This window comes from Thunnus maccoyii, chromosome 7 (assembly GCF_910596095.1).
Source record: "Thunnus maccoyii chromosome 7, fThuMac1.1, whole genome shotgun sequence".
NCBI lineage: Eukaryota > Metazoa > Chordata > Actinopteri > Scombriformes > Scombridae > Thunnus > Thunnus maccoyii.
This window is the reverse complement of record NC_056539.1, coordinates 22,185,002-22,198,054: the sequence shown is the minus strand read 5'-3', so window position 1 is coordinate 22,198,054 and position 13,053 is coordinate 22,185,002. Positions and strand designations below refer to the sequence as shown.

The 13,053-nt window shown below is 38.6% G+C and overlaps 1 protein-coding gene across 1 annotated transcript; it reads right to left on the bottom strand.

The window, feature by feature from the left end:
* Window positions 1–456: 456 nt before the first annotated feature.
* On the bottom strand, window positions 457–12,166 carry ctdspl3 (CTD (carboxy-terminal domain, RNA polymerase II, polypeptide A) small phosphatase like 3). Its single transcript, XM_042417840.1, has 11 exons — window positions 11,868–12,166; window positions 7,045–7,168; window positions 6,761–6,901; window positions 5,759–5,873; window positions 5,434–5,545; window positions 3,678–3,764; window positions 2,852–2,914; window positions 2,398–2,477; window positions 1,952–2,078; window positions 1,606–1,701; window positions 457–936 (listed from the first exon to the last, which is right to left on the bottom strand). Exons 1-11 carry the CDS (start codon window positions 11,994–11,996, stop codon window positions 871–873), a joined length of 1,140 nt encoding a protein of 379 aa, XP_042273774.1. The 5' UTR covers window positions 11,997–12,166; the 3' UTR covers window positions 457–870.
* Between the last annotated feature and the right edge of the window lie 887 nt (window positions 12,167–13,053).

Here is a 13,053-nt window from a genome sequence, read left to right as displayed (position 1 = left end):
TCCTGCTGCACAGGAAGTGATGAGGGTTTTTTTTTTCTCCAGTAGCAGGAAGAGAAATTTTTTTAGGAAATAAAAGAGGCCAGTATGTAGCACTGACTGTTGTGGAGCCACAGAAGAAAAAAACATAACAAAACCCCAATTTATATTTATGACTGATGAAACACTCGCAGCTGCCAAACTGTCATTCAGGGAGTCTGATTGGTTGTTTGGAGGTTCAACAGAACATGAATCATTTAATTATTTTGACACAGAACAGTGAAAAGATCGTTTGACTGTAACTTCACTGAATATTAACAGCCGTCTGTTTTAACATCCTACAGTCTGATCTGCATCAATCTGGAGCAGATTCATGTTAAATCACACCTCACATGTTGAGAGATGCAGATCTATTATTATTATTATAATAACACTTAATTTAACATCACTGTGAGGAAAACCAACATGACAGACAGAAGCGTTTATATTCCCTTTATCAGGGTAATTTTATTGCATAAAAAAGCATATCTAAAATATACAGGGTTAACAGCAGTTGATTAGCAATATAATGAATAAATTAAAAAATTATGACTATTTACAACATATTTAAAGTTTTGTAAACACATACACTGGCTTTATTGCCTTGTGGAATGTGTTTTGGGGAAAAAAAGGGGGGTTTTGGTGATGAGGGACCGGCATGTTTGAAATACCAGTCTGCCGTTCTTTAAAGTCATCAGGGAGACATGGGAGGCGTGCAGGTCCACCACGACGCAACAGGCTTCAGGTTAACAAATTCCAGCGAGATTCTGCTTTCAGCCAAAAGCAAAAAGAAATGCAAACATGAGCTGTGAAAGTCAAGTAAAGTAGTTAAAATGGAAGGTTTGGAGAGTCGTATCAGTCCTCTGACAGCAGCCTGTGGAAGTGATCCTTCCTCTTCTTCAGCACCTCCCGAAAATCCTCCTGAAAAAACACAACAGGAGATATTCAGACAGCGCGCTGAAACCGGAGGAGGAAAGACGGCAGAACAGATGCTGCTGCAGATAACCAGCTGATTTATTCACCTATTCAAACCGCCAAGTAAACAAACCTGTAACATCGACATACGATACGATTTCTACTGGAAGACCAACTATTAACTGATCAACAAAATATGAATCTCCAACAATTATGATAATTAACTGTTTCAGTCATTTTTCAAGTAAAAATAACAAACATTCTCTGTTCCAGCTTCTCAAATGTGACTATTTTCTGCTTTTTTTCAGCTTTTTTCTCATTGTAGATTGAATATCTTATCATAATATTCAAGTTTTTAACTGTTTAACTGTTGTTTTTGACAAACAAGACGTCATCTTGGGCTCTGAGAAATTGTGGTGACATTTTATAGACTAAAAGATCGAGAAACTACTCATCAGTTCAATTTATAATGATTGAGCATCAGGTAATTAACTGGATCACACGTTTTTATTAATGAACTATGATGAACATGAAAGGCAGAGGATGTGATTAGAGGAGAAGAGCTTCTCATCTGTGCGTATGGGGGGGATTTGAGGATACAGAAACAGATTTCTGCGACTCTTGTGTGAAACATCTGTGGAATAAACACAGAAGGTGAATATATGACAGACGTACCGCTGCAGACAGTTTCTCCATGTAAGGGATGAGCTTGTGCAGTTCTCTGTCCTCCGACTCCCCGGACCAGCTCTTGATGGGAATCGTGTTCATCAGCTGAAAAAACAAAAAAAACCTCTTAGCTTAATACAAACTGTTTTGTGTGTTTTCACTGTTGTGTGATGATACAACTGTCAGAGAACTAATATGGAGGAATTTTAATTAAAGACTAATTAAAACCATCTCATTAATATCTGAGAGGTTAGTGGATGTTAGCAGTCATGGACGGCAATAAAATGAGTGCATCTCTATGAAGACTTTCAGATTTTAAACTTGGAGCTTAAACTCGTATCTCTGCGGTGCTTACGTGGTACGGGTAGGTGTGAGGTGTGTTGTCCAGAACCACCGTCTTGGCGAGATCCCTCCCGAGGTTGCTGAGATCTTTGATGTAGTGGCCGAGGACGCAGGCGCAGTCGTCCTGATACAGACGATGCCTGAAGAGAAGACGTTTGTTAAAATATACACACTTGTTGCTTTAAGCCAAGTGTGTCAGTATCTACTGCTGATTTCTGCAATAGCAACACATCAAAACACTTTCTTTTATGTAACATTTATTATCTGAATCAGGTGGAGACACTCATTTCTGTCGTCCTCACCATACAACATGAACTGTAATTCACTCTGGATGACAATCAGATAAATCCACAAACGGATATTAAACAGTTCAGCAGCACGTTAACAGTATCTGACGGAGTGAACGTCTCTACGGTCAAACAAAGAGTTTATGAAACACAAGTGGAAGCAGAATCTCACCGAAACAGTTTCCTCTGCGGGTCGAGGACGTCGAGTATCTTCTCAGCGTATTCCTTCTTTGCACATGTGTAAACAAACAGCTGGAACAGAACACAAACAGCAGCTGGAGCCGATTGCATACAAACCAGAACTGAAGGAGCTTCAGGACACCACGAACACATTTAGTTTAATTTATTTTCACATATATAACCGGTGGAGACACGTTTATCATTTCTGCAGAGATAAAAATAAGATAAATAGGAGATAAATAAAGTGGGAGGTGTGAGTGGAGTGTTTATAGAGACAGAACAGTGTATCAGACCAGCCTTCAATGTTTTTCAGTTCCATTTTAGCAGAAAAAAACATTACTTGATGATCATCACTGAAAACAAAGTGAGACTGTGGCATGATTTGCACCAATAAACAACCAGACACACTCATTTTAAATCAGATAAGCTTCTTGGTTTCCACGTACCTCATAGACTTTCGCCATCGCCTGCAGAAACTCCCTCACATGTGGACGTAGGACCATGTACACCTGTTGATAACAGAGGAGCAGGAATGATTAAATTAAACACATATTCTCCATTTTCTCCTCAGTTGCTATTCAATCATCTAGAACTCTTGTGGAAAAAAATACTTTATTTAGTCTTTGCTTTGCCGCCTTTGCAGGTTTTTGAATCTAAAAACGTCTCTTTTCTGTGTCTTTGGCTGGAGGACACAACTTAATATCACAGCTGTTAGAGCGAGTTTACATTAACATGCTACAATACTAAAGAGACTCTCTTGTGTTACATTCAGCTGTGACACTTCTAAACTATCAGAGGATTTGCACAGTTTAGCTCAATAACTACAAATCAAACATAATTTGTGACTATCGACCATTTTCCAAGGAAAACATTGAATTTAGAAGTCAATTTATTCTCCTCTAGACAGAAACCATTTCCAATTCATTTTGGTACGCCATGAAAATATGCGCTGCTGTTCAGTGGTTGATAATCAATACAGTAACGTCCCACTGAGGATTTCTGAAATTGGTCCCTGCTCACCTTTTAGTACTGAAACAAACTATTTGAAATTACTGAGCTTAACATGCTAAACTACATTTAATCATTGATTCATTTCAACTGACAACCAAATAAAACAAATGACAGCGTGTTGCAGATGATGCTGTTGTTAGTTTTTGTATTTCTCCACATTCCACACAGATGTGATTCTTCCATCTCGCTTTCACTCAGTTCTTCATCTGCATTTATCTGTTCAGTTTTGTTTGTGAACTGCAGCAGGCAGTGAAATCTCACCTTGTACTGATGGTCCTGGAAAGCTGTGTGGAAGGTGAACTCTGCATCCTCGATCACGTTCAGAGAGCTGAACATCAGGGTTTCCTCCTGGAAACGCAGGAATTGATTGATTTTTATTTAATGATTAAAACACAATAACTCTGCACAGCAGTAGGTACAACCATTGAGGATTAAATCAGAATAAAACCAAATGGTTTATTTCCACTGTTGTCCTCCATCTCATTCTTAAGTCTATTTCAGTGCTGCCTTGTCATTATGGTGTAATAGTGACAGGACACAGTCTCTGGTTAAACTGACCACATTAAAACAGTAAACAGCAACTGTAATATGACGACCAATGTTTTCTTCACCCGTCCTGGTTACATCCTGACCAGTTAACACGAGTTATCTCTCCAACCAAAACAGATGCACATTGAACATTTTTCCTTTTGTAAAATTGATAATCAATAAAAGATCTTTATGTTCTCAAACTCCTGTTTCACAATGTGACAGGGTAACATGTACTACTAACAGGTATCTCAGGTATAGAAATAAGAGCAAAAAAAAACAAACAAAAAAAATCTGAACCTGAGTTTTTCCTCCTTTCATTATCAAAACAAAACAAACAAACAAAAAAAACGCCCACACAAGCACTGTTTTAAAAAAATCTCTGTCCAGATGAAAAATGAAAAAAAAAAAACAAACACAACTGAAGTGCGGTCAAGAGAACGCTAAACTAACAGGTGATGATATAACCCTAAAGCCATGTTGGCCAATCAGGAGCCTGAAAAAAAGGTATTTCTGTCAGGCTGCCAGCAGTGTAGCAGTGACCTCCGTAATGCTTTCTGACACATCTGTTCCTCCATATAGTGGAACAGTAACTTTACATTTATGTTTCAACATATAAAAAGTCCTGCTAGCAAGGTTACAACCAGCACTATTTTGGCCGTGTCCATTATGTAAACAAAGGAGATAACGGTGTACACAGACAGTCTGACACCACAAGCCAAAAGCTCAGGTTTCCTTTTCTACACGTCAACACTGAAACAGAGTTTCTGAAAATCTTCACACTGGGAGGAGTTTTTGTTAAGGTCTGTTTTCAGTGACCTAAAGCGCAGTTTACGTGTGGATGAAAGGTCAAAACGGATAGAAAAAGCTACATATTCACATATACCTGTGTATGTGTGAACTAGGCCTAAAAGCCAAGATTTAAGACAGATAAAAACAATTTCAACCTCTGTGGTTGAACGTCATCTGTTGGAGCAGATTCAGCTGCTGTTTGTGCATTTTCAGTCTCTCTGGTTTTGGTTTACATCCACATCACTACAGTTCCCTTTATAATGTGATTTTATTTATTAATCATCAAATCATTTAGATTATTTATCACTTCTACCAGCATCAAAAACGTTCTACCTGTCTGAGGCCACTCATCCTACCAATCACAATAATTATCCATACTTTGCTAATAGACTGTCACTGTTCATATTTTATATTTTATTATTATGAATCTTGTTATTAATAGAAGTCATTATGCATTATACATTTTAAAAAGTGCCTGTAGATACAAACTCAAGTTCAACAGCATGAACCAAGTTCCATAGTTTAAGTCACATGATGACAATCAAACCGAATCGTATCTTTGATCGGGTTCAGGAAAGAAGCTCGTAATTGGACCTTGATATAAAACTGCTTCATCAAAGTCCATTATAGTTATTTGTGTATCTAAAATGTTTCGTCTCTGTGCAGCGAGTGAGAAGATCCAGAGGACTGAACTCACCAGATCGAGCACCAGTGTGGCCTCTGGAGTGCTCCTGGTCTTGGGGGGAATATCTCTGAGTCTGGGTTGGGAATGTTGGGACTGTGACGGTATGTTCTTGATGAAGGTGAAGCTGGAAAAGAAAATGGAGCCATTAAGAAGAGAAAGAATCACAGGGAACTGGTGATAAGCTTCGACACTGGTTATACAGAAATCAGGACTTTAACGTCTGTAACTTACTTTGCCAGATTATGAAAAACTAGAATATCTGGGATGAAGTTAGATGAACAGTAGAGGACACTGAAGCTTGTTGCTATTATAAAAACAAAGTGAGTGTTAAACTTACGGACTGAAGACGTCTTCGTCCTCGTCTCCAGCCAGAAGGTCAATGGAGCCGTAACCAAACACACCTTGTTCTGGGCTCATCAACACGTTGTTTCCTGTACCTGCACGTTTCACGTCTGGATAGAAAACAAAAACAAGATTGAGATTGTAAACGACACAAGTCTGTTTATCTCTGATGTCAGATTCCCATAATTCATTCTTCCCCATAATGTTGAGATTTCCTTTAATGAAAAGCTGCTTAACAATTAAAGAAAAGAACATAAATCCAATAAAAGAAAGAAAGATGAATTTTATATGATACATGAAAATTTTGTCATTATGATGGAAGCTCACGCATACAATTGATTTTTCTACAAAGCTGCACCGTACAACAACATGGATGCACTTTGAAGCTTCTCACATGAAGTAAAAACCAAAACAATGAGTGAGACTCATTTACTGAAGAGCTTTATAGTGTGAACGTTGTTTCTGACTCTTTCAGAGGGGAATAACGAGGGGTGTGACGGTTCTGAAACCGAGACTGAAAGTGAGACACAAACACCCAACTGTGGCACAAAAGTCAAAGTCTAAACCAAACCGTGGATTTGGAGAATTGTTACACTCTTAGGAATGACTCATACTGGATCGTCTCCCAATAAAATAAATACCAACTGTCAACTTGCCACATTAACGCCTGACGAGCAGCTCAAGAAGATCACATTGTTCTTTCCATTTCATGCACTCATGATGGGAATTTGCCACAAGCCACCAGAGATGTTGGTACATTGATGCTGTGGTTGGTTAGTGAGTTTACTCTACGAGGCACTTTTGTCATAAGAAAAGAAGAACAGCACAGACAGTAAAGCAGTGAAAGTGTCTTTTGGATTGGATTTTTAATGTACCACAACATAAAACGTACATGAAATGTCTGGAAGAGATGTTGGTGACTTCTTGAGGTTTTCAATTCATGTATGTTAAGACTGTTCAAAGTCTTTTGACCCCCAGGACAGCTGCCTCTACTCACTCTCTTTGCTGGGTGTGAGGAAACGCACGATGGGCGTGTAGATGTTTCTGGCTGTTGAGTTACGAGGAGTCACCGAGTTAATCTCTGACAGGATGTGCTCATGACGCATGATCGGCCTGATCGGAGTCTTGAAGGACAAATCTAGACACAGAAACAACAGCAGGGAACAGTGTAAGGAATTCAGATTCAGGAAAACATTTTCAAACACAGAAGAAGCATCTCTGAGAGTAACACACATTGTGCTTTGACCTCTGAGTGGAAGCTGCTTATTGCAAAACTGTTACCCGCTTCTCTGTCCTCGACAGCGATGGCTCTCTTCCTTGCCCGGCCACGGGGCAGCGGTCGCCGCGTCATTGTGGGAATGTCTTCATCTGAGTGGTTTGAATCATTATCCAAGGTCTCTTCAACCTATGCAGTAAGAATGAGATGTCATAAATTAAAAACAACTTCATCAAGTCTTTGACAGGGAACGTCTCTTCTGTGTCATTGATCATTAAATTCTGTTGTGCAGATTCTGATTACTCAGAATTAACTTATTTCATTGACCTCTGAACATCTATTAACAGCTAGAGACGGCAGATACGTGCGAAACCAAGTACTACAATAATCTTAACTAAATATTTTAATAGATATTCAAACTGATGTGATATGATGATATTTTTTAAAATTGTTCTGGAGTATTTTAGCCTTTATGGACAGAAGGGAAACAAAGAGTGAAAGCGAGGAAGATGACACGTAACAAAAAGGTCTCCATCAGAGCAGTGATGTTGCAAATAAACGGTATGAATCTTAACCACTCAGCCACCAGAACGGCCACATGTGAACATATTTAAAGGATGACTGTTGGTGCCCTCAGAACTTATTTAAAGGACAAGAACATTTTGAGAAAGAAAACCAGTACTTATGTAGATATGATTGACAGTTAGGTAGATGGATGCACTGTCAGTTGTACAAACATTTTTGCAGATGAACTGTAATGTGACAGGAAAACATTTAAGTTATTTCACATTACAATAAATGTAGCTATTTGGAGCATCCAACTTAACAAAGAAGTTGACTTCCGCATCTTTGTGGAGCTACGATTCATCCTGCAAACAAAAAACAAAACCTGTAGATCTCGTTGCGCAAGATCTGGCCATGTGAGATCTTGTTGAACATGACAGCTGCTGCTCCACTGCAGGCACCGCCAAAACTTTTTAGATTACGTTTGTAACCACTTTATTTACACTGGCTGCCTGGTGATTCCATTTAAAATCTTAAGTTGTTGTTTATACACTGCCCTAAATGAAAGCACTCAATACTCATTGACTGTAGAGTTGAACTATACTGTGTCAACTGCTGCAGTGTGTTTGTCATGTTAAATAAAAAGTACATTAATGTAACTGTCCAGGTGCATTTTAATAATGCACCTGGTTAGAAGGTTCTTTGTACAATTTACAGTATTAGGTCTCTGAGAATCTCTTTCATGTCCAAGCAAAATTGGCTTTGTAACTGAAATATCCCAAACTGAATCGATATTGAATCAGGACCTTGTGATTGGAATTGAATCAATTCAGGAAATCAATATCAATACCCATCACTACGTCAGCCTGATGTCAAACTGATGAAACTAACCAGTGTGATTGTCTCAGATGTATTTAGACCATAATAACAAAAACACCACCACAGATGTTGTCCTGAAGATTTATCCAGCAGCGCAATGCCCAGTTAAGTCCTGCTATTTCACTGCAGCAGTGGGAATGATGGGGGTAACTCACAATAATGTACTATCACTACACGTAGCCAATAATAATAACAGTATCACCGTTAAGGTAACTCTCTATTGTGTGTATATTACTGCAAATTAATAATCTGAAATAAACCCTAATATCTGTGTGAAAACATCTCTAAAATGCCAAATGTATCTTGAAAGAATCAGGAATACCACATTTACACACACAAATGTTGTTAGTTTCACAGATTGTGATCAACATTGTGCATAAAACTTGAGCAGTTTGAAAAGACAAACACTGACACGTAGGCTGCAGTTGTGCCATCGTTAAATACGAAACAGACACAAAGGGTAAAAGGCTAAACTACGACAACACGGAGCAGTTTAAGAGTTTTACTTTCTGCAGACTGCAGTAAACAAAGGACGCACAAAGTGACGACATTTTTAGTCTTTGCAAATTAAATTAAACTCAAAATAGCAAATCTGTAATCCGTCTATCCCCAGAGAATAGAAAGTGATATTTGATCCCTGCATCTGTCATTTAATGCCATCAAGATATTTAATAAAAGATACCAATGAAATTATAGTATTTGTACCAGTGTACAGATCATGCATCACTATTTATTGTGAATAATTTATGTATATCACTACCAGAAACCTATTTCTGTTTTGTAAATATGCTATGATCTTTTTTTTTTCTTTAATTCAAGTGACACCAAATTAAGATACCAACATCTGAGCCGTATTAAAACTTACAACACTGCTCGCTCCGTAAGTATAAACAACAGTGAACTGGTGACCTACTTACTGGGACCCTCTCTCATATGTAACTGGGCTGTTTAATCCTCTGTCGGACATCACGTCACGGTGCTGCTGCACATCCTGAAGCTCACAACCTCACGCAGGGATGAAGCCATAAACCTCAGCAGAGCATCACCGGGGAAGATTACAAGCGTCTGTTGGCGTCTGTATGTTGTAGATTTAAACTGACTGCTGAGGATCAGGAGCCAAGAGTTGAATATGATTGATTTCATTGGTCCAATACATATTTTTTCTCTAAAATTGGGGGAATGTGTTTAAAACATTGGTGTGCTGTTGGATATTTACTTATTCAACGTGTTTAATTTGAAAAATACAGAACCAACAAAGACAAAGTGGGTCACTGTCCACGTGCTTTACAATACAGGTGACACAGTCTGTAACCCAACAGTCTGTATCCAAACCCAATGTGATCAATGAAATAATCAACAAATTAACCGATAATGAACATAATCGTTAATGTTAGCTGCAGAATGCCCCAGTTTGTGCCTCTCGAGTATTAGCAGTCACTCGGCTCACAGAGGTAATCATCAGTTTCTCTAAAACATAATTAATCAGTGGTGTTTGAAAAACCCTGAAGGTCGTTTAAAAACTACTGCTCTGAAGGTATCTACAGAATCCCCCAAAAACTCTTATAATTATCTGGATGACACAAATATTTTGTCTGCTGACTCATAATAAAGATTTTTAACCCTTTACCCAAGTTGCTCCTCTCTTTCTGCATCAAAACAAAGATGGCAGCCTGCCAGCTACCTGGACAGGAAACAGATTCACAATTTGGAAAAACAAATAAAAAATCTTTTTTGTCTCGCAGTGGACCGAATGTTTTTTTTAATGTTTTTAAACAACCTCCTGGGTTTTTCAAACATTGCTGATTAATTATTTTTTAGATAAATCAATGGTTACCCCTGTGACTTGAATATGTGCCAATAGATGAGAGGCTTCAACTGGAGTAGGCTGTTAATGATTAATTTTAATGATTGTTTTTGTTATCGATTAGTTTGTTGATTATTTCCTCGATTCGTTTGGTCAATAAAAAGTCAGAAAATGGTGAAAATTTTTCCCAAAGCCCAAGGTGACGTCCTCAAAAGACTTTTTTTTGTCCAGACCACCAGTTCACAACCTAAAGATAATCAGTTTACTATTATAGAGGTATAACTAAACCAGAAATATTCAAATTTTTAAAACAACCTTCTGGGTTAGGTTGGTTACCTCTGTGACACGAATGTATGCCGATACATGGGAGGCACAAACTGTGCAATATAATGTGTGTATGCGTAGTTATCTCTCTCCTTTTTAAATGATTGTAAATGTTTAGTTCATACTCTAATTGGAACTTGAGCTTGAACTTAAAGCGAAATTTCACTGCCTTCAATGGTGCCACTCGCTGTGTTGCTGTGCATGTTATGATACAAGCGCTTGAATATCTTGAAACTGGGACTAGTTGCAGCTTTACCTTTAAAAACTCTACAGCACCACCTTAATGACCATACAGCTGAATCAACAGCTCTGCAAAACAGTTTTGTTTTTGTTTTTTAAACAGAAAACGCTCATTATTGCAGGGTTGTTATTAGACTGTTAGTTTTAACTGCAGTTAGTAAGTGTAACTTCATATAGCCTAATACACTGGTGTTTCAGTTTAACAAGTGACCCTGTTAACTGACGACTTCCTTGTAGTGACGGCGTAGGTGTCCTCCTGAAAGCCTAATCAATACTCACCTGTTTATCATCTACTAATAACCAGTTACGTAAGTTAAATTGTGCTCAGCAAGACTCATTCACCTCTGGTAACGTTTCTCATAATGTGGGAAACAAAACGTAGTCTATAAGTTGACAGTGTAGCTATGGTCTATCTGTGGGTTTTGTACAGTTATCCTCAATCGTCAAGTGTCTCATATTCAACCAGTAAACCTGCTTTGTCATTATGTTCACACCATTCAAAAAGATGAATTTCAGAAAAATAACTGGAGGAAAGGTGAATGCTTCACGTTGTCGACACCATTTAATATAAACTATGCAAGACAAAAAAAGACCAGGCGTGTATCGAACTTTCATTTTAAGATAGTTTAAGGCTTTTTAAAAGGACACCTACGTGTTGTGTTGGTGTTTTCAACAGCGGTCACTACGACAACCACGACGCATTCGGCTGAAAAGTCATCAGTTAACACGGTCACTCGTTAAACCGAAACATCTGTAAACTGACTGTATATCACCCCTTTTACGTAATAATTCATTCAACCACGTCACGCAGCAGCTTTGGGTGGTCGTACACCAATAATTTATGTTACTCCGAAGAAAATACGAGCAACCTAATTCAGTAGAAAACGGGTGGAAAGCTTCTTATCGTGTAGCCGCGGCTACAACAACAACGGTTACCAGTGAATTGGCTACAACCCCTGCTGTCATGAGAGCTATTAGCTACCGTTAGCTGCACCCGGCTAACTCCGTTGTACACAGAGGACGGCTCGATTAGCTGAAAACTCTTGAAATGGGTAGCTAAGACACGCATTTTCTTTTAGGTGATTAATCCGCTGTTATTGTCTGAGAAAATAAACTTGACTTTGAGTTGATGCTTACCTTGTTGTGGAGCGGACTCTCGGTCACCGATAGGCTCGTTCGTTTCGGCGTTGCTTTGTTGGACCGTCGGCGGTTGCTCCTCGGCGTCTCTGGAAATGCCGTAACGGTTTTTTGAGACCTGAGTCTCATGTTTGCTTTTCATATATAACTTGAAATCATTAAACATTTAAACACAATATAATGAATGTAGTCGTTTGTAGTCCGACGCTGTACTTTCTTTTCCTGCCCCCCCCTCGCTTGCCAGGCTGGTGATTGTGCAGCAGTGGGAGTCGGTGTAGCTCCGCCCCGCTCGCCGCCGTCTCTTCTCGAATCATTAGTGTTTAAATCTGCCGGGGTGCGATAGGTTCACCACTGCGGACGCTTTTATTGGGCGGTGCTTTGGAAAAATCCAGCGTCAACGTGAGACTGTAGTCACGTTGCAGTATTTGTAGTGTTACGTATGAATGAGCGGTGAGTCTTAATCTAGATTAATGCAGAAAACTTGTGTTACTTCCCTCTTTCCCCTCTCAAAGTTAACGCTACGTTAGATAATAATTGGATTTCTAAGAAATTGAAGAAATGATTATAACATTACTTACAGCGATTAACAGTATAAGTTACTTAGTGGTGACTGGTGAAATGAAACTAATACATTTACTGTCTTTAAGTATAATTTTTAAGATACTTGTACTTTACTTAGACAGATAGATAGATAGATAGATAGATAGATAGATAGATAGATAGATGGAGTTCTTTATCAATATCAGGGGGAAATTAAAGTGTAGAATAGAAAATAGAGATATAACCATGACTATAATATACAATTTGCTGAGTATACACTGTTCAATAATGTTAATATGCTATTACACACTATACATTAGTGGAAATGGATGGATATTTCTATGGTAGTAAGGTGCATGGATGTACAAGAATTAAGTGTACATTGGTACATAGATAATTTACACATTGTATATACATATGTAACAGTGTATACAGACAGTACTTTAAAGACTATTTCAATTTTCAAAACCATGTAAAATATTATGGGTAGTTAGCAACTTGGTTTTGCGGAACACCAGCTTGAAGTTGCCCTATCGCACGGGCCCTATCCAGATCAGTCAAACGTGGCATGCCGATTCTTGGAGCAGAGACCTACTGACCACTGTAGCAGGGCCCATGCTCACCAGGGGGTACCAGAAGCTCAAAA

Bases quoted from the DNA above. Each gene is read 5' to 3' on its own strand.
- ctdspl3 (XM_042417840.1), bottom strand. From the start codon at position 11,996: ATGAGACTCAGGTCTCAAAAAACCGTTACGGCATTTCCAGAGACGCCG. The intron at 7,169-11,867 runs GTAAGCATCAAC...CTTACTGCATAG, and splicing joins AGAGTCCGCTCCACAACAAG to GTTGAAGAGACCTTGGATAA. The intron at 5,874-6,760 runs GTGAGTAGAGGC...TTTTCTATCCAG, and splicing joins CCTCACACCCAGCAAAGAGA to ACGTGAAACGTGCAGGTACA.